Below are 23,252 nucleotides of genomic sequence, written 5' to 3'. Positions count from 1 at the left end.
TGTTGGAATCCTATTTTCCCTAAATAAACGGCAGCTCCGCAGTAACAGCAGCACTAATTCAGCAACAGACCATAATGCTACCACCACCATGCATTACTGTAGGCAAGACACAATTTTCTTGGTGCTCCTCACCAGGCGTCACCACACATGCTGGACACCATTTGAGCCAAACAAGTTTATCTTAGTCTTATCAGACCACAAGACATGGTTCCAGTAATTCATGCTCTTGGACAGGTCGTCTTCAGCAAACTGTTTGTGGGCTTTCTTGTGAGCCAGCTTCAGAAGAGGCTTCCTTCTGGGATGACGGCCATGCAAACCGACTTGTTGCAGTGTCCAGTGTCCTGTCTGAGCAGTGACTAGCCGACCTTCCGCTTCTGCAACCTCTAAAGCAATGCTGGCAGCACTCATGCATCTGCTTTTTGAAGCCAGCATCTGCACCTGATGCACAGCATGAGGACTCAACTTCTTTGATCAACCCTTGGAAGGACTGGTCCGAGTGGAATCTATCTTGGAAACCTCTGTATGACCCTGGCCACTGTACTGTAACTCTGTAACTGCAACAATACTAATTTTCAAATCCTCAGAGTGTGGAAATATATATTACCAATTAATTTTGCTGTTTTACTAGGAAAGGAAGGAAAGTGATTGTCATCCAGAACACACAGTAATTTCCTCAGTATATTTGGAGTTTTTTTCTAATGATTTTCCGACATCGCAGAATGCTTTGTGCGTTTTATTTCCAACACTTTTTTATCTCGTTGGTTTCTGAGTGTGGAATGTGAGGATATGCAGGGAGGAGAAAACATGTTTCACTTGTCCGGTATCGACAGACTGGAGTGCTGGCTGAGTTTGAGCTGTTTTTTTTTCCTGTGAGTGAGGCGAGATAAGAGCCACTGCATTGTTGACCCCTGCTTCGTTTTCCTATTTCAAGGTTATCCAACAAGGGCGGGGATGAAAACTGTGTTCTTATCATCTACTTTCACCTCATAGATTCAAGCGCTTTCGTCTGTTAAAAGTAACGTCCGCTTCCCTAATGCTAGCTAGCTAATGAACATTTAATAATAAATAAACAAAATAACATACAAACAAACAAACATGACAGCACTTAACTTTAGGCCATTTCAATTTTTTTCTTTTATACTGAGGTAGCATCAAGATTACCCACAATGTACCCCGAGCAGAAAGGAATCATTAAAAAAAAAGAACACAAAATGATCTATAGCTAGCATCGAGTGTAATAATTAATAAATCTAAGAATGTGCTAATTTCTAATGTGCTAATGGCTAGCAAACTTTTAGGTAGCTTTCTATTAAATGCTCTGTTCCACCATTTACCCAACAAGCTATTACACAAAAGAATTGAAATATATTGCAAATATTGAAATATAAATTTAAATGACTGCTTTAGTAAAGGTTAGGAAATACAACAATAGGCATTTAATAGATGTATAGTAATGTAATTATACATCTGTAATTCCTAGCATGTCCTTGGTGTTACAATTCACCTCAGATGGTGCTTTAGAAATTTTTATCTTGATTTACAACATTGTTTTCTAAATTCATTTACATAGATTTTTTTCCACAGACACAAAATCTCAAGGGATTCAATTCTAATCTGTTTTTAATTTTAGCTAATCAATATATAGCATTAGCTCACACAATTTGATGAGTGCTATATACAATACTTTATAAATAAATGTCTTTCTTGCTTAATAAAGGTAATATTACAGTTATCAGTGTACAATATGGCTAAAGAAATTGAGCTAGCACAACAATGTGAATAAAAAAATAAACGAACAAACAAAAACAAATAAAGAGTAGCTTATGCCCTAATTCACCGCATAAAGTTACTCGTTCAGTGATCCACTAATCCCTATATAGTGCATAGCAATTGAATTCACCATATAGGATGAAAGAAATGAAACTAAAGGAGTGAATTCAGACACTTGTGTAAAATTCTTCGCCAGAAAGGAGAGGCTGTTTGTTGTGGACAATCTGATCATGAATGTTACACCTGTGTTAACATCTCTGGTGTAAAACAGTGTATTATTTTTGTTACGATTATTCACAATTACATTTATTATATAAAAAAATACATATAAAAAATACATATTCTTATTAAAATACACTACTGTAATTGACATATATATATATATATATATATATATATATATACAGCTATATATATATTTTAAAAGAAAAACTCATAAAATCGACAAGAACAAGTGCATTAACATACCTGACTGTGTGCACAAAACATTTTTGCGTCCTTGAGCTGACTCCAGACTTAAATTGCATAAAACCCATTCTGTCATGCTAATTTACTGATTTTGGATTGGGGAAACTTCATTTTATTAAGATTTTTTTGCACTGTGTCATGCATTGCAGTATGAGAAACAGTTAATTAGCGAAACTATTACGGTATTTAAAATCAGACTGCACTGTGGGCACAAATAATTCTAATTTAAACACCATTACAAAATAGCCGACACCCAATATAGTACACTATATAGGAGATAGGGAGCAGTTTCAAACAGACCATCAGTATATAAAATACTTTTTTTTTTGTTGTTTAATTAAATGTATTTGCTATCATTGAGAAACATGGGTTTACATGGAGAAAAATTATTAACATCCAACACTACTAAAATCCTGAATTTCACTGTCAATAAGTCTCCAGACCTAAATCAGACATTAGCACAGCTGCAAAATGCTAACCTTGGAGCAGTGTAATACACAGCAAACACAAAAAAATTAAATGACCTTCTCATCATCCTCTAGCTTGCCATGTGTTTCAACGCCATGACAAACAGACAGCAACACGTGGAGAAGCTCAGAGCTGAACAGAATTTGGCCAAGCATATACACTGATGATGGCCAAATCAAAGTAAGAAAAAACATAGATATCAGCTCAGGTTTCTTTCTGACAAAAAGAACAAAAAGGCTCCTGTTATTCAGAGCTCAAATGCAAACAAGTGTCTTTTAGAGTGTGTGCGCGCACACACACATACACGGACATACGCACTGGTTCAACATGGCTGACATTTGCTAATGCCAGGTGGCTAGTAACTCACTGTCAGCATATGTTAGCTGTTAGAACCTTATCCATGTTAAGCAAAAACTGTAGCAACTGTTCTACATATCAGATTAGCATTTTCAGTTATTTATGTTCATCTGCTACAATGATGCTAACCCGTTAACCTCATAATTGTTTTGCAATTTTAGTGCTAAAGTTTAGCTTAAAGTCTAATGACAGATGCTCATTGTTAACACTGGCTAGTCTAGCTTTTATGCAGTTTTCTAATTTTATATTTGAAAAGTTTTTTCTTTTTCAGGAGTGTGAGTACAATGTAAATGTGAAAAACTTAGTTTCAGTGACATAAACAACCAGCAAGGCCAAAGATGTAATCGTAGGCATGTTTCACCACTTTAAAAGTGTAATAATTATATTTAATCCAGAAAAATATACACAATATAAATATGCAGAGATGTCCAAGTGTACACATTAAACTGAGAAATCGTTTATGGAAATTAGTAAGGTTTAGTAAGGGTTTTATTATGATTTTTATTTTTTACAATAAATATAATTAGGAATGTCCAGATTCCACCAGTTTCCAGCTGGGGGAGCTCTAGTGATGTTCATTCATCTGGAGAGAGCGAGAGAGAGAGAGAGAGAGAGAGAGAGAGAGAGAGAGAGAGAGAGAGAGAGAGAGAGAGACTGATTTTAAATAAAACTTTACTAGTAGTAAGAGGGACAGCAAGACGGGTTAACAGAAGAAAGAGATGAGAGAAAAAGAGCGAGAGAGAAAGACAAATAGAAACAGAAAGAGCAGTGTTTTCTCAGAATCTGATCTTTTTTGATACATTGAGAATAATGTTAATTAGATAACAGGTGTCAATGTTTAGCTGTGTCACATAATTTTTTTAATTTATTTTAAAACATCACACTTAAAATGTTCAGGTAAACAAATATACACAAATACAAAATAACAAATATATAATTAGAGATCAAGTTTCTAGAAGTCTTACTTTAAGCATTTTCTTCTAAAGGTAAGCAGTATTTATGTTAACATATATTTAAAAAAGGAGTCTCAAATATCAGTAAGTCTGTTTTGTTGCATCTTGATAACAGCACAGCATTTTATTCCTTAAATATTTAATAGCATTACTAAGCAACCATTTTCATTCAGCCTTCAGTGCTACATGCACAGTATGTTTAAAATTTACAAGCAGAAACTGCTGACATCCATAACATGAATGTTCCCTTCCAACATGGCCGACATTTCACCAAAAAGCTAGCAACAGCAGCAAATTATCGGTCCTTTCCTCTATCTGTCATGGACACCACCTGGTTCTGCTTATCACGGAAGGCTTCAGGTTGCAGCTCCACTCAATCCTGAACACCTGCTCTTCCTCACAGCCTAGAGTCATGCTCATGAAAGGACGTTTTGAGTAAATGGTCGCTTTTATACCTGATATCCAGGCCAATATTCCATATCTGACTCTTTGATTTCCAGCCAAGCCGAGTGCTCTGGAGTTTCAGAAAGACAGGAGAATGAATGTCCTTTGAGTAAATGGATAGAGTGTCTTTCTTTCTTGTTTGAATGTCCACAGCTTCCTGTGCTGAGAGAAAGACAGCTATATGTACAGAGATGAAAGACACCAGATGGATGTAGCTTCAAATCAGTTTATCTTTACACAAGAAATATGCTAGTCAAATACTAGCTAGGCTAACAAATTATGTTGTTACAAAGTTGTGAATTTGTGATGAATTACATTTTACATTAACATAATAATAGCTAAATGAAGAACAAAACATATATAAAAATCTCTTATGTCAAATGTGTGGTATAGTCACGTATTCTTAAACTGTTCAGTGCTCAACAACAGCTGTTTTTTTGTTTCCTGACAGGCTGACAAATTGCAGATTAGAGCCGCCAGCAGAGAAAAACACTGGCTGCATCATTTCCAAATCTAAAGCTTATTACTTAAGTATTGATTTTCATTTAATCTTTTTTCTTTTTTTGATGCCTAAGGAGATTTCTTTTTTAAATGTAACAAAATACTGCCAGGAAGATCACCACAAAAACAAAACAAATAATTGTGGCATAAATTTTTATAAAATGAAAACAAAATTTGATGTGAGTTTAAAACAGTGGTTTTAAAGGGGGATGGAGTTGGGGTGTGATTTTGAATTGGTTAGGTTCTGGCACAATTACTGAATACTGTACTCTTAATCTTTTAATATAAAATAATCATTAAAACCTTAAGTTTTGATATATTTTAATGTGTTACATTTTATTTCATTTGACATTTAATTATTAAAATCTTAGAGATTTAGTCAAACTGAAAAAAAAAAAAATCCCCTTTGAAGTAAAATTTTCACAAACAAATTGAAATATCTGACTAAGGAAATAATTATATGACATAAGTTCCGCTTCAGGAACTCGAGCTGCGTCTAGTTCCCTCAGGGAACTAGGGTTGTGGTCGTAACCTAGAGACGGTCATTCATAAGTATGACAAAGTCATTAAAGTCAAAGAAGTGATTTGTCCAAAATATTATCCAAATTCATCCTTAATACTACCAGAGTGCTTGGATTTTTACTTATTCAAGTGTTTTTCAAAATTGTTCCAGGGTTCTTCAGATAATTGAGTGCCTTCCAAACAACAATTGTACAATGGGTGCGAAAAACACATAAGAAGTCTAGATTTTTGTAACAGTGCTAAAGACTAATAATGATGCTAAATTTATCAATAGAACATTTACTAGCACCCTGATTTAAGTCAAACCCTGTGTGAAATAATGACATTAAAGCAATTGCACTAAGCTAGTACTAATCTCCAACACTTCTTCCATGCATGCATGTGCATCCAGTCAGCATGCTACTCAGGAAACTTTGTAATTTAGATGTTTTTGTGTCTGCCATGTTCAGACTCTACAGGACCATCTTGTGTATCTCTGTTTAGGGTCACATGCAGGGGAAAAATGAAGACGCTACACCCTGTTCCGTATGATACACAGCAGCGATATTCATTTCTCACTGCTTTGGCATTGATGCATGTGTACGAAGACGATACGTAATGCATATGTAACCTAAAGGCCTTTAAATAAACATTTAGCTCCTTATCTGCATTAGCAGGTTGGTAAGATCCATCAATGTTCTCCAAGCAGGACCTTATAGAACACACACACATGTACTATGAATATCATCGGCACTTCACACTGCACTGATATCATCTTAAATTATTTTCATGGAATTTCCTCTTAAATTAAAAAAAAAAAAGATGAGTAGGATAAGAAGAAAGAATAGGGGCTTCCCTCATCTCTGGACGTAAGATAACTACGGTTTATTAATGACCTGCCACAGGAAGGGGTGTAATTAACGTCTTCCTTCCAGTTTCTTGGACAAATTTGGTTGATTATTTGATAAGTGCAGGACTCGGGCAAGAGAAGACGAGAAGAAAGAGAAGATTGCTATCAGGTCTGGCTATTGGATTTGTTCAGGAATAGCATTGGTATCAGTGCCTCTCACCTGTGCATAGTTAATTACTATAGAAAATGCAGATGTGTGGGACGAATAAACATCTGTTTCCATTTCATTAATGATTTCTGTAACTCTGTTTGGATAAAGGCGTGGAACTCGTTAGCTACAAGCATTTAACGAATAGCCATTATTACTGATTGGGTCTAAATCTGCAATTTATCGAATTGTGTTTGTCATCATTTCAACTGTAGCTAACAAAAATCTGGGAAATATTTTCTGTAAGAACACATTACTTTATTGTTATGGAAGGAGTGTTTTTTCTTATTTATTTATTTATTTATTTATTTATTTATTTATTTATTTATTTATTTATAAGCTATTACAAAAAAATAACCCTAATTAGATATTGACTGATACACTATGTGAGAACAGTAAATAACATCACATGTAACAATAAACAAATAAAAAAAATGTTTACATGTTTTTTTGAATGTTTTGAAGATTTAACAACATATTTGTATATTTTATATTTGCAATTTAACAACATATTTGTATATTTTTTCAAAAGTTATATTGCAACTAGAACTATATTTAATAAATGAACTAATAAATAGTAATAAAAAATAAAACTAAAAATAATAATAATAATAATAATAATAATAATTATTATTATTGTTATTAATTTTATTACTTAAAAAATCTCTCATTGCAATTTTCAACAGTTTATTTGAATTCCTTTCCACCCGACTAATACTCTCAGACTGCTGCAGTTCCCTCAATGAACACACTATCAGATGATTAATTCATCAAACACAATTAAAGCTCAATGAACTGGACTGAAGTTGTGCATCACGGTGGGTGTGTAAAGTGATTAAGTCTCTCTCAATAGTGAGTGTGTTATGAACAGATCGCCATCACTGCCGTATAATATTCCCTCTCAGACATATCAACCTTTCGTTGGTGCCACTTCTGCTGCATCTCCTGGGCCATTAGCAACACATGGGTTAAGTGAACGATTCCCCATCATCCGAATATATTAGCAGAATCACTAAGCAGGAAAGAAGTCAAAAAGAACGTACAGATTCATCTCATTCATTTTCTACAATTTGTAGAGATGATATTATTTCACTTAAAGAGTATCCAAAAAATATCTAATAGTAAGTAGCAACAAAATGCACCGACCCAAACGTTTTGATGTATTTGTATTGCTTATGGAATGGTGATTTTTTCGCTTCTGAAAAGATACCTTTAATGCTGAAAGGTAAATACAGGTTTAAGACGACATCTTTTTCAGAAAGGGCCTTGCATATTTTAGCAGTACCATGCTAAATTGCATACTTCATCTATTACAACATGGGACAATATTCCTCTCCTAAAACAACAGCAACAGGTCTTCACAGTTCCCAAATATAAGCAGACTATTTATAAAGCAAATGGGAAGCTACACAGTGGCTAACACAGCCCTGTCCCAACAGTTTTTGATATAGATACTGTAAAAATAAACAAAGAAATTATAATCTAGAAGTTGTCATGTATTGTGTATTGTGGAAAAGGCTTAGGAGTATCTTGACACCATATTTTTATATCTAAAAAACTTTGATGGTTTTATAACTAAACCACACAATATATTCTTCAGTATGCCTCTATTTGTAACTAGTACCAAACACTTTCAATACATACGAAATATAGATCAGTGTTTGTAACAGCCATTTGTGTGACACTCTGCTGGGATGCCGTTGTTCTTAGCAGACAAAGTAAACCAAAACGCAAAGGACAGAAAAAATACATTTCATCTGATGCTGTCAGTGTAATTATCTTCTTCCCTTTTATATTTTATTCAACAGCAATGTGATGCTCAGTGAGGCAGCAACATTGCGTACACTTGGGAAGCTGTCTTTTAAAAGTGTGTTTGTTAGTGTGTGTGGAGCATGCATCAACATTAAAAATAAAGAAACGAAAGAAAAGTGTTACATTAAAAAAACAAACAATGTACTAGATGTACTGCAAATCCAATTTCTCATTTACAGTAGTTAAATTTTTGACACAAGGGCATCAATAAAGTCAGATATTAATGTTTGGTGAGGAAGTCTCTGAGGTGCAGTCAGGAGTCCAATTCATCAGAAAATGTATTCAATAGGGTTGAGGTCAGAGTTCTATAAAAGGCCACTCAAGATCTTTCACTACAACCAATGTACACCATAGAGCCATCTTTATGGAACTGGCTTGGAACATGGGCATTTTCATGCTGAAACATGCTGCAACCAACATCCCACACAATTGTCAGCCTCCAATATAGAGTACAGTGGTCCCCCAGAACTCGCAAGGGTTATGTTCTAATACAGTTCCGGAAATACGCAAATTTTGGACGCACCCCCGCAGCCCCTATGGTACCTTATTGAATTCATCTAGACATTATGTCACTTTAACTTTAAGAATGTGTTGCCAAAAAAATTATAAAATGTAGTATACATTATACGTTCTGCAGTAACAGCTCATTCACTGCAACACTATGTCTAGATTGTCTTAGCTATTGATTATTTTAGTAAACAAGTATTATTCCAACGAGCAATCAAGTAATCTGAAGTAATTTTTCTTTAAAGAGCAATACTAAATATAAAAGAGAAAAGAAGACGAGTCTCTTAAAATTAACAAGTCATTTGTTTTCTTTTTAGGAAAAATTAAAATTTTTATTGCTAAAATTGCATACAAGAATATCTGTAAAAACTAAACCCAATTAGTGCATTTAAATGCCATGTTATATCAAATGGTAAATACAAATATATACAGTAAAGAATCGTAAAATAACACAGTATTCATTAAACACAGTGTTTATTTTGTTTTAGTTTGAAATAATCCCAAACTTTTGGAACTTTCCGTCTCTTTCTTTGGCTTGAATCCTATGGAAGCCCATTTCTGAAACAAACAAAAATAAGTTTGCCTATTTCCGACTTTTTTCTCGCAATGCCGACTTTTTTCTCATAAACATCCAACATTTCTGGTGCATCCACCAGTTACCATGTTGTCGGCCTGAAGTTTGAACCTGTTGATGTATAAACGAGGCTTCTCTACATCATCTGTCTTGTTCCATCTCCGCCAGAGCTGATTGTTCTCTTCAGGGATCGTAGGCTTAGTTGAATATGCAAACTAACATGCGATTTTATTGATCATAGCTTATTACATTTACAATATGTAAAGCTTTTTGCCACTACAAACTCAGAATAACGAAATATTAATTTGGAATTGCAAGCAAAAAATATAGAAATACAAGAAAAAAAAAAACTCTTTTATTATGTAATCTGGTGAAAACGGGCTTCCACATAAATTTCCTCCTCGCCCTTGCTGTTTTTCTACCCGTTCCTCCATTTTTCATTCTGCAGTGTCTTCTGTATTCCCTGTCCAGAGCGCTCCAGAATAAAACAATTTGCCTTGATTAATTTTTGTAATCAAATTACTTGAGGAATAGTTACAGCCCTACTTAGTGTTAATATGTTAGTGTCAGTGTTAGGATATTTAATGCTAATAACAATAAACAAATATGAGAAGAAAACAGATAGCATGACACTGTTTGAATGATGCTAACTAACTCTTATATTTTGTTCAATATTCAATGTTAGCACCGATAGCTCGAAAAGAAAGGAAAAAATATTTATTTTGTCAGAAACGCTCCGGCAAGAAAGGTCCTAGCTTAAATTGCTTATTTAAAAAAAATTACCTTAGATCAAATTTTTGGGTGCCGTGAGACCTGAGACTGACCCCATTTTAAAGAGGCCAAGTAGTGTGTGTGTGTTTAAATACAGTCACACACTCCTCACACACAGCCACACCCACACCCACACACACATACAGCTTAAACAGAAATCGACCATGACCCTGACAGACAGGAGTAAAAGCAGGGTGATGCTATGGCTAACGTTTATCACATTGCTCCTCTTGTGCAGCACACGTTAAGTCTCTCTCTCTCTCTCTCTCTCTCTCTCTCTCTCTCTCTCTCTCATACACACACACACACACACACACACACACACACACTGTCAGGACCTCTTACAGCCTCTTTCATCATTTGACAAGGATCAGATTGGGCCCAGGCTGAAGAATGCTGCTTGTTCCTGAGCGAGGCCGTGCTGGAGGTTATCAGCACAAAACTGCAGTACAAATCTGCTTTTATCGGAAAACACTTTGATTCTTGGACATCGCCAAGCTCGACAATCCAGCAAGACCTTTATTTATTTAGTTTTACCTCAGTGTGTTAGGAAAAATTCCCAACCACATTTTAATGATAGCTTTGAAACGGAATCTTAAAAAACAGAACTAGTTTAGTAACATTCACTAGCTAATATTAGCTGCATGACTGATAACTTTGTTAGCATTAATGTGCTTGAATAATGATAACTTCCCCTCAGCTTGTATATTGTTAACTGCACTTTTATTTCAACTTTAAAATCAGAACTATTTTGCTAATATCTTTCAATAGTATAAACATTAGCATAAACATTTAATGCAATCCTAACTTATTATCACAGTGCTACTGGACCTTGTTAGCAGTTACTTAATGTAACTATTAGCATATTGCATCATGCTAAATAAGAGCTGAATTATTTGTTTTTATTCATATTTGCAATTTTGTAGGAAGTCATTGTAATATACTTAATCTCAACTATCATTTAATATTAAACACTAGACAAGCTATATAAGATTTGCCAAGACAAGTTAGCTAATCTTCACCTCCTTAATCTTCACCTCCCCCGTAAAGAGGTTTGACTAAATAAAAGCCACTGAAAGAGTAGAAAAAAGTCTAATTTAATAGCTACAAAGTGTCCCACTTTATGCAGAGTTTGTTCATCTCCATGTACAGACAAATAAAACACACAGAAGAACTTTCTAAGAATAAAAACAATAAAAGTTTTAGCATGCTGTAATCACTACACACTGGAACATAAGTTCAAAGTCTTACAGAATTCATACAACAGTGTGATTCTGGGTGCATTTGCATGTGCATGAATAAATGATTAAAGACGATACCGATCAGAGTTAATTATTTCCATTGTTAATTTTTCATCACTTTTTTTCCAAGACAGGGAAAACACATTAACTGCTCTGTGTCTGCTAAATCTTTCATGGCAAGCTGTTCAGCAGGAAAACAAAACAGGCATCTGGAAGAAAACAACCCGTGAATACAGTAAGGTGGAGCGTCTTCAGACTTTCTGGTCAAGTGTCCAAAATAACATTTACATTTAGAAGTTTGGTCAGAACCCTTATAAATTCCCTATCAAAAATGTTTCTAATTGGTGAAGAACTATGTGTCAAGACGCATCGGAATCCTTTTTTTAGGAGACCCAGTTTCCAAGATATGCGTCCAAGAATAAAAAAAAATGACCAATAATTTGTAGTAGTGAATATTTACCATGAATGATATTTAAATAAAAACGACCAAGGTGCTACGGCCACACTTCCTTCAATGATAAAGATGCAAGGATCACACCCAGGGCATTGAGACTAAGACCTTCTTAATTGTAACGGAAACAGACCTTTTAAATATTAACTGTTTTTAAAACTGTCATATTTTTTCTAAGTTTGATTATTGTCCTTAATAAGAGAGTTGTAACTGTATGAATTTCTTGGCCCATTAAACCATTAAACTCTCTTTTGACTGTTTTGCTTTCTCTTGTATTTTGTATAACCTTTCATACTAAAACATTGGCGGGCATTGATCAGACCAGACAAATGTTCTGCATATTAATGTTATTCATTTCAGCATCAGCATGCAATGCTGATTGGTTTAAAATGTGCTCATTTAACAGCACCCAAATGTCACTCTCCTACAAGTAATTAGCATTTTTTGAAGCGTGTTTTAGTGATGTGGTTTTCTGCAATCAACAATAAAGCTCTTAATGAAGCTTGTCGACTCACTGTGTGACGCTTTCATCTAAAATTCATTAATTTCTTGTTTTATTCATCCTGAGAAGTTGGAAACGGCAGGATGCTGGAGCCTGTGGATTTAGGTGAGATCTGCCTTGGGTTTGTGTGAAGGATTAACAGGAAGTGTTCTAATTTAAAAAATGTCACAAAACTGTTATGCTAGTTAATAAAAGGCAGTACCTAATGCTAAATAACATATCATGGCATCACTGTAATGGACAGGTTCAGTGGCCATACCCTCTTCATAGCCACACCTTCTTGACTATGTCCAAGGCAAGACCACACCTCCTGTGTTGTAACCAAAACAAAGGCCATGTCTTCTTTATAGTGGCTAGGAAAAAAGTCACTCCTCCTTTGTTGCATTTAAGGCAAAAAGGCTACATCTCTTTCACTGAGACTAAGACACAAAGGCCTCACCTACATCATTTTGTTTTAGGCACGAACGACACACCTCCACTGTGTCTTAGACCTAACATTAAAGCACAGTAAAATTTGACTCCTAACTGACTATTCATTTCAATCTATTCATTTAAACAAATAATTTAGATTTGTTTACCTATTATTCAAAGGTATAAAAAGCTAAAAAATTTTTATTTATCTGTTGCTAAAAATGCTTGGTCCCAGATCAGCACTCTGCTTCAGCTGCTCTCATAAACCGTGCTTTTAAAAAAAATAACACACACCGAACATCACACCGTCACGCCCTGGCACATCCCCTTGTGACCTATTAACCTCTCTCTCTGCGATTAAAGACCGAAACGTTTTTAAATACCATTTGAATAATTCATTGATTTTTTTAAGGAGATCAGCAAGGATGAAATATATTCAGGTAAAAAAAAAATCAAAACACAAGCCGTCGTGCATGTACCTCTTTCCACTTCTCGGATATTAACTCTTACTGAAAATGAATATTTCATTTTTGGAAGGGCCAAAGCTTCACAGAAGAATGACTGTGTACATTTACATTAATTTTTTTTTCTTTATGAAGGGGGAATTTCCACCACTAGGCCCCTGGAGGTCACGCCACGCCTCGTGTCAGACTGACAGGTCTTTTTAAAGTGGTTGTCAGTCGAAAACGGCCGAGCGGAAATTTTTCCATTTTTTTTCTTTCTTTCTTGATTGGTTGCCTTGATGTGTGTTAGTGTAACCTAGAAGGTTAGGGAGGGTGTCACTCAGCCCCGGGACTGTCTTACTGTAAAATGTTGCGTGTCTGTCCACGGTGGGCGCACGCACTCAGGGTTTGTGGCTGTCAAGTTGATTTTATCCTCCTTTAGTTACCCAACACGCTGACAAGCAGTCTGTCAGGTGTTTGTCTTCGGTCCATACCGTCGCTGTGTCTGAAAAGTGAGAATTATTCGCATTAGCGCCAACTTTTTCCCCCTCTCTCGCTCTCTCCGGATCCGTGGCCGTCTAATTTGCCGGCGCTCTCCTGTCTCTGTGACAGCGGCTTGTCACAAGAGCTGCAGGTTTTTTCGCTGAGTTTTGAACGAAGACAGCAAGAGAGACAGAGAGAGTCTACTTTTCCTTTTCCTCACCTCGCCTACTCCATTTGCATTCAGTTTCATCACCTCATCGTGTTTTTCCCCCCTCTGAGGGGATTTTTTATTTTTTTTTCAAAATCTGACTTTTATTGTCAAAGTCATGGACATGCTTCAGGAATCCGAGGAAAAAGTAAAGATTCTCCAGAAAATAATTGATGGTTTTGTTTCACTCCAAATTTGAAAAACTTGTGTGGAAACCGTGCAAAAATGTGTTACTTCTTGGATTTTTTTTAACGTTCTTTTAAATTATTTTCAGTTTTCAGATTTTTAATCACCAACAACTGTTTAGAAAAAAATTGTGATACGTCAAAAGTGTGCCTCAGAGTATTTCGTGCAGAGACGGTGTTCAACTTGCTTTCACAAAACAATATGATGTAATACTTTACCTTGCAAAAATGTGATATATTTTTTGCTTTATTTTGTGCTAATGTACGGAAGCGCATTGCATTCACAAAAAAAAAAAAAAATCACAGCCAGGATCTCATAATTATGAGATACTAAGTCATAATTATGAGATCCTTATCTCATAATTATGACTTAGTAAGTCATAATTATGACTTAGTATCTCATAATTATGACTTAGTATCTCATAATTATGAGATAAGGATCTCATAATTATGAGATAATAAGTCATAATTATGACTTATTATCTCATAATTATGACTTACTAAGTCATAATTATGACTTACTAAGTCATAATTATGACTTAGTATCTCATAATTATGAGATCCTTATCTCATAATTATGACTTAGTATCTCATAATTATGAGATCCTTATCTCATAATTATGACTTAGTATCTCATAATTATGAGATAAGTTGGGGCAGTCTGTGGCAGGGGAGCGTTTTAGCGCATATCACCGGATCTGACGTTTTTGCATTTTTTTGCTCGGAAGTGCCACGGCGATCTAGCAGTATCTCATCTATCAAGGACTGTATGGTTTAGCTTAAGGACTGTATTTTAGTATTTTAGTACTGGACATTTCTTCGCTGACCTGCCCCTCCTGCTAATTAATTTAGCTACGGTAAGTCTTGCTTCACGTTATAGATACGGTGCATTAACTATTATTATTATTATTATTATTATCGTTAATATTATTAACATCATCATCATCATTATTATTATATTTTAACATTGACAACTAATATATGTTACACATTCTGTCTGTCCACCATATAAAATTCAGTTATTCAATGGTCTGCTGGCTAAAATAATCTGAGCAATACAGTGCTCCGCTGTGCTAATTACTTCAATTAAAAATGTGAAAAGTGGACCTATCAATTTCACTTTTCAATGATTTAAACTTATTGTGCCTTCATCATAATAAAAAGAGATATATCACTGTCCTTGCATAATAAAAATAAGGAAATTGTATTATGTATACATTTTATTTATCAGTTTGTGAACAAGCCGGGGTCAATAATGGAAAGAAAAAACTCCCTGAGATGGCAATAGGAAGAAACCTTGAGAAGAACCAGACTCAACATAGAACCCATCCTCATTTTGCAATAATGGCTAGATATTGGAGGAATTGATTTTCAGTCATACTATGTGCTTTGAGGCTGAAAGTTCAGTATAACTGGAAAGGTGTTTAAGTTAATGTTATTAGTCTTTCGGCTGCTCCCATCGAGGGGTCGCCACAGCGGGCCATCAATCCCCACAACAACTTGGCACAGTTATTAAATGAAGAATTTATTAAAATTATTTTTATATTTCTGTTTTAATATTTCTATGTTGTTTCTAATAATGCTCTCTTTATGAGAAAAAAATGTGACTTATTGAATGTTATGGTAGCTAACATTCAGTTACTTAGTTTGCAAGAGCTGTCAGAGTAACTGTAGTTGTTATCCTTTTTTCTTTTTTTTAAGTGTGTTCACTGCAACTGGAAATGGAGGAAATGGCAGCTCAATCTCCACATCAGCAACGTACTAATGAGGATGCTGGTCTGTGGGATTTTCTTCGTAAGAGGGGTGTTCCTGAACAAAATATTGACCAAATGCAACAAGACAGGGTAAGTTTATGACAATAATAATTATTACAAAGTATTATGTATTAAAACACTAGTAATGATGGTTTTATATTGTACATACTGTTTACATAATCCACTATGAAGAATCAATCTAAACTAAACAGCACTGCTTGCCTGTTCTGATATTTAGATACATACATAGGGTATGTTTAGCAATAGAGGCACAATACAGTTTAAACAGGGCTGTGCTTTGTTTTTCAAGTAATTTAACCTTTAGCCTTTTGTTGCTAGAGAATATAAAATATGTTTTACTTTCATGTAAATTTGTGATCATCTCATCTTACCTAGGCTTACTTTTTTGGTAAAGAAGTAAAATGTAACTGTAGAAAAAATACTTTTGCAAAAGCAATTATTATAAACATTGCCAAGTTTACTTTAAAACAAACTGACATTAATTTAAAGCTAACTTTGCTAAGTTTTCAATTTACAGATTGATACATCAGTTGTCAGAGAACTAGATGACACCTGCCTTGCACGCTACATACCACTGTATGGAGACAGGATTGCTACAAGGCGGTACTGTCTGGACAAACAAAAACGAAAAGACGATAGCTGCTCAAAGATGTCCCTTCTTGAAAAACTGCGAAAGAAAATGAGCACAGCAACAACAAGCCATGAAGAGGAAACTACAGAAGAAAGAAGGCCTACAAAAAAAGCAAGCTATAAAAGAAATGCTACAAAGTCTTCGAGAAAAATCGAGTTAGGGTGGCTCCATGAGGGAAAGCAAGTCAGAAAACGCTGTGGCGGAGGAACAAGAATTCTTGATATATCCAAGGATGCAACCAAGAATGACCTTATGTCTCATGCCAAGGAACTTTTTTTTCCACATGGTGAGTCAAAAAAAGGAAAGTGGGAAGAATTCACTCATAGTATTTATGACTTTAAGGAATCAGAACTTGAAGACAGCATTACGCTTGGTGAGCTGTACACACTGTCAAAATTTGGTATTTTACGCTTTTATTTACATACGACGTGGCACAAAGACAAATCTGCTACAGAAGTGGACAATGAGAAGGACAGACATAGTGGCCCTCTAGGAGAGCAGCAGAAGAGAGCACAGAGCCTTATTTCTGATCAACAGCTGGAAAAGCCACTTTGTGTACATAAACCACAAACCAATCCATCTTGTACAGTTAAAGAGTGTAATCATGCAACCTCCAGTGCCCATTTAGCTGTTGTTGGTGTAATTGATCTTACTTCTCTGTCTTATGATTCAGAGGTGATTGTAGGTGGCATAGAAGATGCATCATCTGCAAGCCAGCTTGATGACACTGTTCCAGTTGTTGCATCCACAGAGGAAGTCATTAATGTTGGCCTTTCTACATCCACTCCTGTTAAACATACTGTCTGTTCAAGTGGTAATGCAGACTATGAGTTGCTCTCTGAAACCCATCTGATTGAGCCTTTTCAAGATTTCTCTCCCACAGAAGAAGTCATCAGTGTTGTCCCATCCACGTCCACTCTTTTCGTAGAGGATGGCATTGCTCGTTCAAACTTTGGTACAAACTATGAGCTACTTACAGTGGGTATCAAACTTCACAGAGTAAATCTATTAGAGGAAATGATTTGTCAATTCAAAGATGAGTTGATTCTTAACTACCCCTTAAAGTACAGCTTTATTAATGAAAAAGGCCATGATGCAGATGGTGTGTCAAGGGATGTCTATGCTGCATTTTGGACAGAATTTCTAGATTGTGCAGCTGAGGGGGCAGAAATGAGAGTGCCATCTCTGTCACCAAAATGGCAAGAGGATGAATGGAAAGCTGTGGGAAGAATATTAGCCAAGGGTTTTCTAGATCAAGGCTACTTCCCATTGCGGGTTGCCCCAGCATTTACCACTGCACTGATATTCGGAGAACATGCTGTATCTACTGATTTACTGTATCAGTCATTGCTGTTGTATCTGAGTCAGTGTGAGAGAGATCTCATAACTACTGCTTTACAGCAGGACCTTGACAGTGATGGTCAGGATGAGTTATTAGATCTGCTGGATCGATTGGGAGTAAAAACAGTCCCATCACAAGATAACCTTAAAGCAGTCCTTATTCAAGTAGCACACAAACAAATAATTCAGCAACCAAAATATGCTCTCGATAACATGTCAGTAGTTGCAGCCCAACCCCTGATGACCACACTAACCACACCAGCAAAGATATGGACCATGTATGATGACAAGAAACCAACTCCCAGAAAAGTCTTAAAGCTGATTGAAGCAAATCCAACAACACCAGCTGAGAACCAAGCCTTTAAATTTCAGTACATACGTGGATTGGATCAGGTGGGTCTTAGAAGAATGCTGAGATTTGTGACAGGGTCAGATGTCATCTGTGTTACAGAAATTAGAGTTGTGTTTACAACTTTGGATGGACTTGCACGTCGACCAGTTGCACACACCTGTGGATCTGTTTTGGAGTTACCTTGTACATACAACTCCTACCCAGAGCTACGTGTTGAAATGGAGAATGTACTGACCAGCAGCTACTACACTATGGATATTGTGTAGTAAGACAATGCACATACAGTACACAGCAGGTTTTTTTTTTTATATATATATATAGTTTGTAGTAAAACAATAGTTAAAGTTTTACCACAAAGTTCATTACTGTAAAAGGATTGCACCAAAGTAATTTTATTTACAATATTTGCAGAAATCATATCCATATCCATTCATATCCATTCATAGCAATTGTTTTTTGAACAATACAGTCTAAGAAAAAAATAACAGTGTTGCAAACAAGGATTTATTTGTCAATTAAATGTTGTCCACTTGTTCTGTTATCATAGTTTTTTCTTAGTGATGCTGCAGCATCAACAAATCAGATGCATTTGTTCAGAATTCCCCACAGACAAAGTTTTTTTGGTTGTGGTAATCTACGTAGTTAGTGGACGGCAATGTAAAGTTCAGATGGCTAGCATCATATTAACACTTAAAAGGAACCAGCAGTGCAAAGTGGGATCAGTAAACCAATGACATTTTTTTTCTGTTTATGCTTATACATCCATTTTTATTAAGATTTATGAGCAAGAAAAATGTTTGATACTAATGTTTATATATATTGTTCTTGGAGAGGTAATTGTTACTCAAGTGTTAACTTTGTGTTCTTTTTTCTAGGCAAAAGTGCCATGGATTTTTTTAAACGTAAAATAATTCAGCCAAATCTAAGGCAAATATTGTAGTGGTTGCTGTAAAATGTGCTAAATGTAATGTTCTGACTTTGTAGTATCACAGTGTTGGTTAAGTAAACTGCAGTTTGTGTAAATCTACTGTTGCATGAGGAACCAGTATTTCAGTTAATATATATATTTAGTTATTATAAAACAAACTACCCAACAGCCCAATGGATCCAGTGCCAGCACACAGGATTCGTGGCCAGCATTGACCTGTTTCAGTGATTTTGTGCTGCATTGACTTTGTGGGATAAGACTGGACAGGCAGCCTTTGGTACCCATGGGTGAGCCTTTGGGCACTTACTGTTAAAGCTCTAAAAGAATATGCATGTAGGCTCGTAAAAAAAGATAAAGTTCAATTGCTTCTTCTGGAGTAGTGGGTGAGTTTAGATAGTTTTCTGACATTACTAGGCAACAAATGTCAAAAACAGTCTCATCACATGGATGTGGCCCTCTTGGCAGGCATTCCTCTTTACAAGCATGTACTTGTTGATAGGATACAGTCTTGAGATAGTCTGTAGTGCCAAAGAGGCATGGAAGGGTGTACATCATTTGTGGTCGTCCACTTGGAGAAACTGCATTCCTGCTGGGGCGAATTCTGTGGCAGTTCCACAGACAAGCAACTTCATGCAGCTCCCTCTGGAGGAAAAAAAAAAACAAATTCACTACAACTATTTCTTGCTCAATGTTCTTAAACTGTATATGAGATTAAAAATTACTCAAATTGAGAGGCAGAGAGACATCAAAACAGAGATAAATAAGGCAAATAAGATGCCTTACATGAAAATGCCAAATGCAAATAAAAAGTAGAAAATGGCAGCTACTTGATTTGTTTTAAAAAACACTGAAGCATATTTTAGCTTCAGATGACCTTTTGGACCTATGGGGCTTAGGGCATGAGGCGGGGTACACCCTTGACAGGCTGCCAGTCCATTGCATGACACAAACATACGCTTATTTACACAATACGGTTAATTTGGGAATACCAATTAGACTAATCTGCATGTCTTTGGATTGTAGGAGTAAACTGGAGTACCTGGAGGAAACCCACAAAAGCACGGGGAGAACATGCAAACTCCATGCACACAAACCCGAAGCAGAAATTGAACCTTCGACCCTGGGGGTGCAAACTTGAGAGTGCTAACCACTCAACTAGCATTCCGCCCCAAAAAAGCACATTGTTATGAATTCAACTTTTCTTAATTGAACTAAAATTAAAAAAGTCTTACCTCAATTATTTCCAGACATGTAAACTGTATTAGATTTTTGTCAAGGAAATCCCTGAGAAGTAATCCATGTCCTTCAAGTCTTGGAAGACATTGATCCAGTACTGTGTATGTTGTCTTCTTAAAAATCCCCACCACTGTTCAATCCTCTGGTTATGATTACTTGAGCCAGTAATGAAGCATCTCTCTGAAAACACGTCGTCATGGTTACCTCTTAAAAATAACTGCATCTGTTTCACTAAACAGTTTTCAGTTCCCAGGTCTGCCCTGATTCTTGTAGCAGTGCCATTCCTATTTTGCACTTCATCAAGGAAGTAACCAGCAATAACTTTTGGATTGCTGTTTGTGGTGTAAGCATGGAGCCATATGATCATGCGTGAAAACCCATCAATTGACCCATTAATACATATTCCATATGGTTTGAGTTTATCATAGGAATCTAGGTGCCACAAGAAGTTGGGACCTGGGTTTCTGTAAAGACGTCGTCTTAGACGATTTCTGCGCCTCAGGTTAACTCCGCGAGGATCCAGAATTTTCAGCAGGTGCCGGATAGTTCTCTGAGATATCACTAAGCCAGCTTGGATGCATTTCAAATGCATGACTTTGTATCCATGAAGCATTCCATGTTGGTTTAGCTGCTCCTGGAGAAAGAGAGCTACTTCGAGAAGGTCAGAATGTGCTTTTCTCCTGAACAGTCCTAAGCACTTTAGATACCTGCAGTGTTGACATACTAATGATAATACCATCCAAATTACTCAATGACATTAATATCTCCGAATGTCTAAACCCAAGTAAGAAATAAAAGCGAATTAAATTTGGCAATGTTTGCTCCATTGTCCCCGTCTTCCCAGAAGCGATGACCTAACCTTATACAGTCCTTAAGCTAAACCATATTATATCTGCTAGATCGCCGTGGCACTTCCGAGCAAAAAAATGCAGTAACGTCAGATCCGGTGTTATGTGCTAAAACACTCCCCTGCCAAAGACTGCCCCAACTTATCTCATAATTATAAGATACTAAGTCATAATTATGAGATAAGGATCTCATAATTATGAGATACTAAGTCATAATTATGAGATAAGGATCTCATAATTATGAGATACTAAGTCATAATTATGACTTAGTAAGTCATAATTATGACTTAGTAAGTCATAATTATGAGATAATAAGTCATAATTATGACTTATTATCTCATAATTATGAGATCCTTATCTCATAATTATGAGATACTAAGTCATAATTATGAGATACTAAGTCATAATTATGACTTACTAAGTCATAATTATGAGATAAGGATCTCATAATTATGACTTAGTATCTCATAATTATGAGATCCTTATCTCATAATTATGACTTAGTATCTCATAATTATGAGATCCTGGCTGTGATTTTTTTTTTTTTTTGTGAATGCAATGCGCTTCCGTACTAATGCAATCAAGAGAACCAATAATAATACACCCTAATAGATAGCATACTATCTAGTGAACTTTTCAAAGTACAAACACACTTTGAATAAATGTTTTTTTACTGGACAGGAATTAGTTGACAGAAGATTGTTAAAAATAAAATAAAAAAACTTTTACAAACCTAGTCACATTGCTAGTCGTTCTCATGTAGCAATCTCAGCTGGCTAACCCGGTCTGTCTATCTCAGAGAGTTCTTGAAATGCGGCAGCTTTATCTCCACTAGAACACTGCAAGAGTTCCACATCACACCAGAGCATCTCACGGTTCAACAGCTACGCTATGGCTCGTCATACACACCTGACAAGAGGAGCATGGCTAATCTCGCCTTTCTTACAGACAGCAACCTTTAGGCTTCTCCAGCGTGGAGATATCACAGTCGGGGAAAAAAAATGTCAATGTGTCAAATCGTGAGGTCTTTGAGAAGGTGAATGTGCTTTTTATGAGGCTGAGAGTGAAACTTGCTTCTTAGCGATGATGAATTAATTGGAGTAAATCAATGTGAAAATAACTGCAGCTTGGTTTAGCCACTAGCACTCACAGAACACATTGGCAGCTTCGGCAGCTTTGCACGCAGAATTCATACAGCAAAACAGTGTTAAAATGCATTATAATATTCATGTAAATCTAAAATGACAAAGGACATCAAAACACACTCAATCAAAAGGCATTTCCTGCACAATTTACTATTATTAACATCATACAACAGAATTTAATTCTATTATCATCAATTTAGAAAATAAAATAAAACTAAAAAAAGTTTACAATTATATAAATAAAAAAACTTTACTGCCTGTAAAGTTTACCTCTATTAAACCCCACATTAATAAAAAAAAAAAACCTATATTATATCCATTAATATATCCCCTTGCAAAATTCCTGTAAAAATCACTTCTTAAGAAACTTCTTGCAAAATTGACTGTTATTCAAATCCACTTTCTGCACACTTTCATTTGCTGAAAACACTAATTCCAAAAAAAAAAAAAAAAAAGCCCTCCATAAAACTTTCTTCAAAATCTACTTCCTGATCAATCTAGTTCCTCTAAACTGCACAACACATCATTAATATGCTATGCTTGATGCTGGTGATTAAAGTAAAGTTCCTGCGAGCCCTGCTGCATATTTAACGCAAATCGCTCAGTTGCTCTTTAATTGGTTTAGACGTTGGTGCTTTAAAAATTTAAACAAGTGCACAAGTAACCTCTTTTCCTCCTCTGTTCTTTTTAGAGGCCTTTAATAGCACAGATACCCTTTTCTCTGAGCTGAGGCCTGCCAAAAGCGACAAGCGAGAGGTTGTGACCTTTGGCATTCGTGCTGCGAGTGTAACGAGAGTGAGAGAAGGAGGAATAAGGAGACTTCTCATGAATATTGTAATGGCCTTTCTCCATGCGTTCAGGGATACGACGACATGACATAAGCATACG

At 35.8% G+C, this 23,252-nt stretch overlaps 1 protein-coding gene across 1 annotated transcript; it reads left to right on the top strand.

The window, feature by feature from the left end:
- The first annotated feature begins 13,125 nt into the window (after positions 1-13,125).
- LOC124385191 lies at positions 13,126-18,473 on the top strand. The gene is made up of 4 exons (XM_046848352.1): positions 13,126-14,071; positions 15,810-15,952; positions 16,401-16,800; positions 17,188-18,473. Coding segments are annotated over exons 1-4 (1,830 nt in total). The 5' UTR covers positions 13,126-14,070.
- The last annotated feature ends 4,779 nt before the right edge of the window (positions 18,474-23,252 follow it).

Source organism: Silurus meridionalis, chromosome 4, assembly GCF_014805685.1.
Source record: "Silurus meridionalis isolate SWU-2019-XX chromosome 4, ASM1480568v1, whole genome shotgun sequence".
Taxonomy (NCBI): domain Eukaryota; kingdom Metazoa; phylum Chordata; class Actinopteri; order Siluriformes; family Siluridae; genus Silurus; species Silurus meridionalis.
Note: the sequence above shows the minus strand (reverse complement) of the source record. Positions and strands in the feature narration are given on the sequence as shown.

Bases quoted from the DNA above. Each gene is read 5' to 3' on its own strand.
- LOC124385191 (XM_046848352.1), top strand. The intron at 15,953-16,400 runs GTAAGTTTATGA...TTCAATTTACAG, and splicing joins ACCAAATGCAACAAGACAGG to ATTGATACATCAGTTGTCAG. The intron at 16,801-17,187 runs GTGAGTCAAAAA...CTTATGATTCAG, and splicing joins GGAACTTTTTTTTCCACATG to AGGTGATTGTAGGTGGCATA.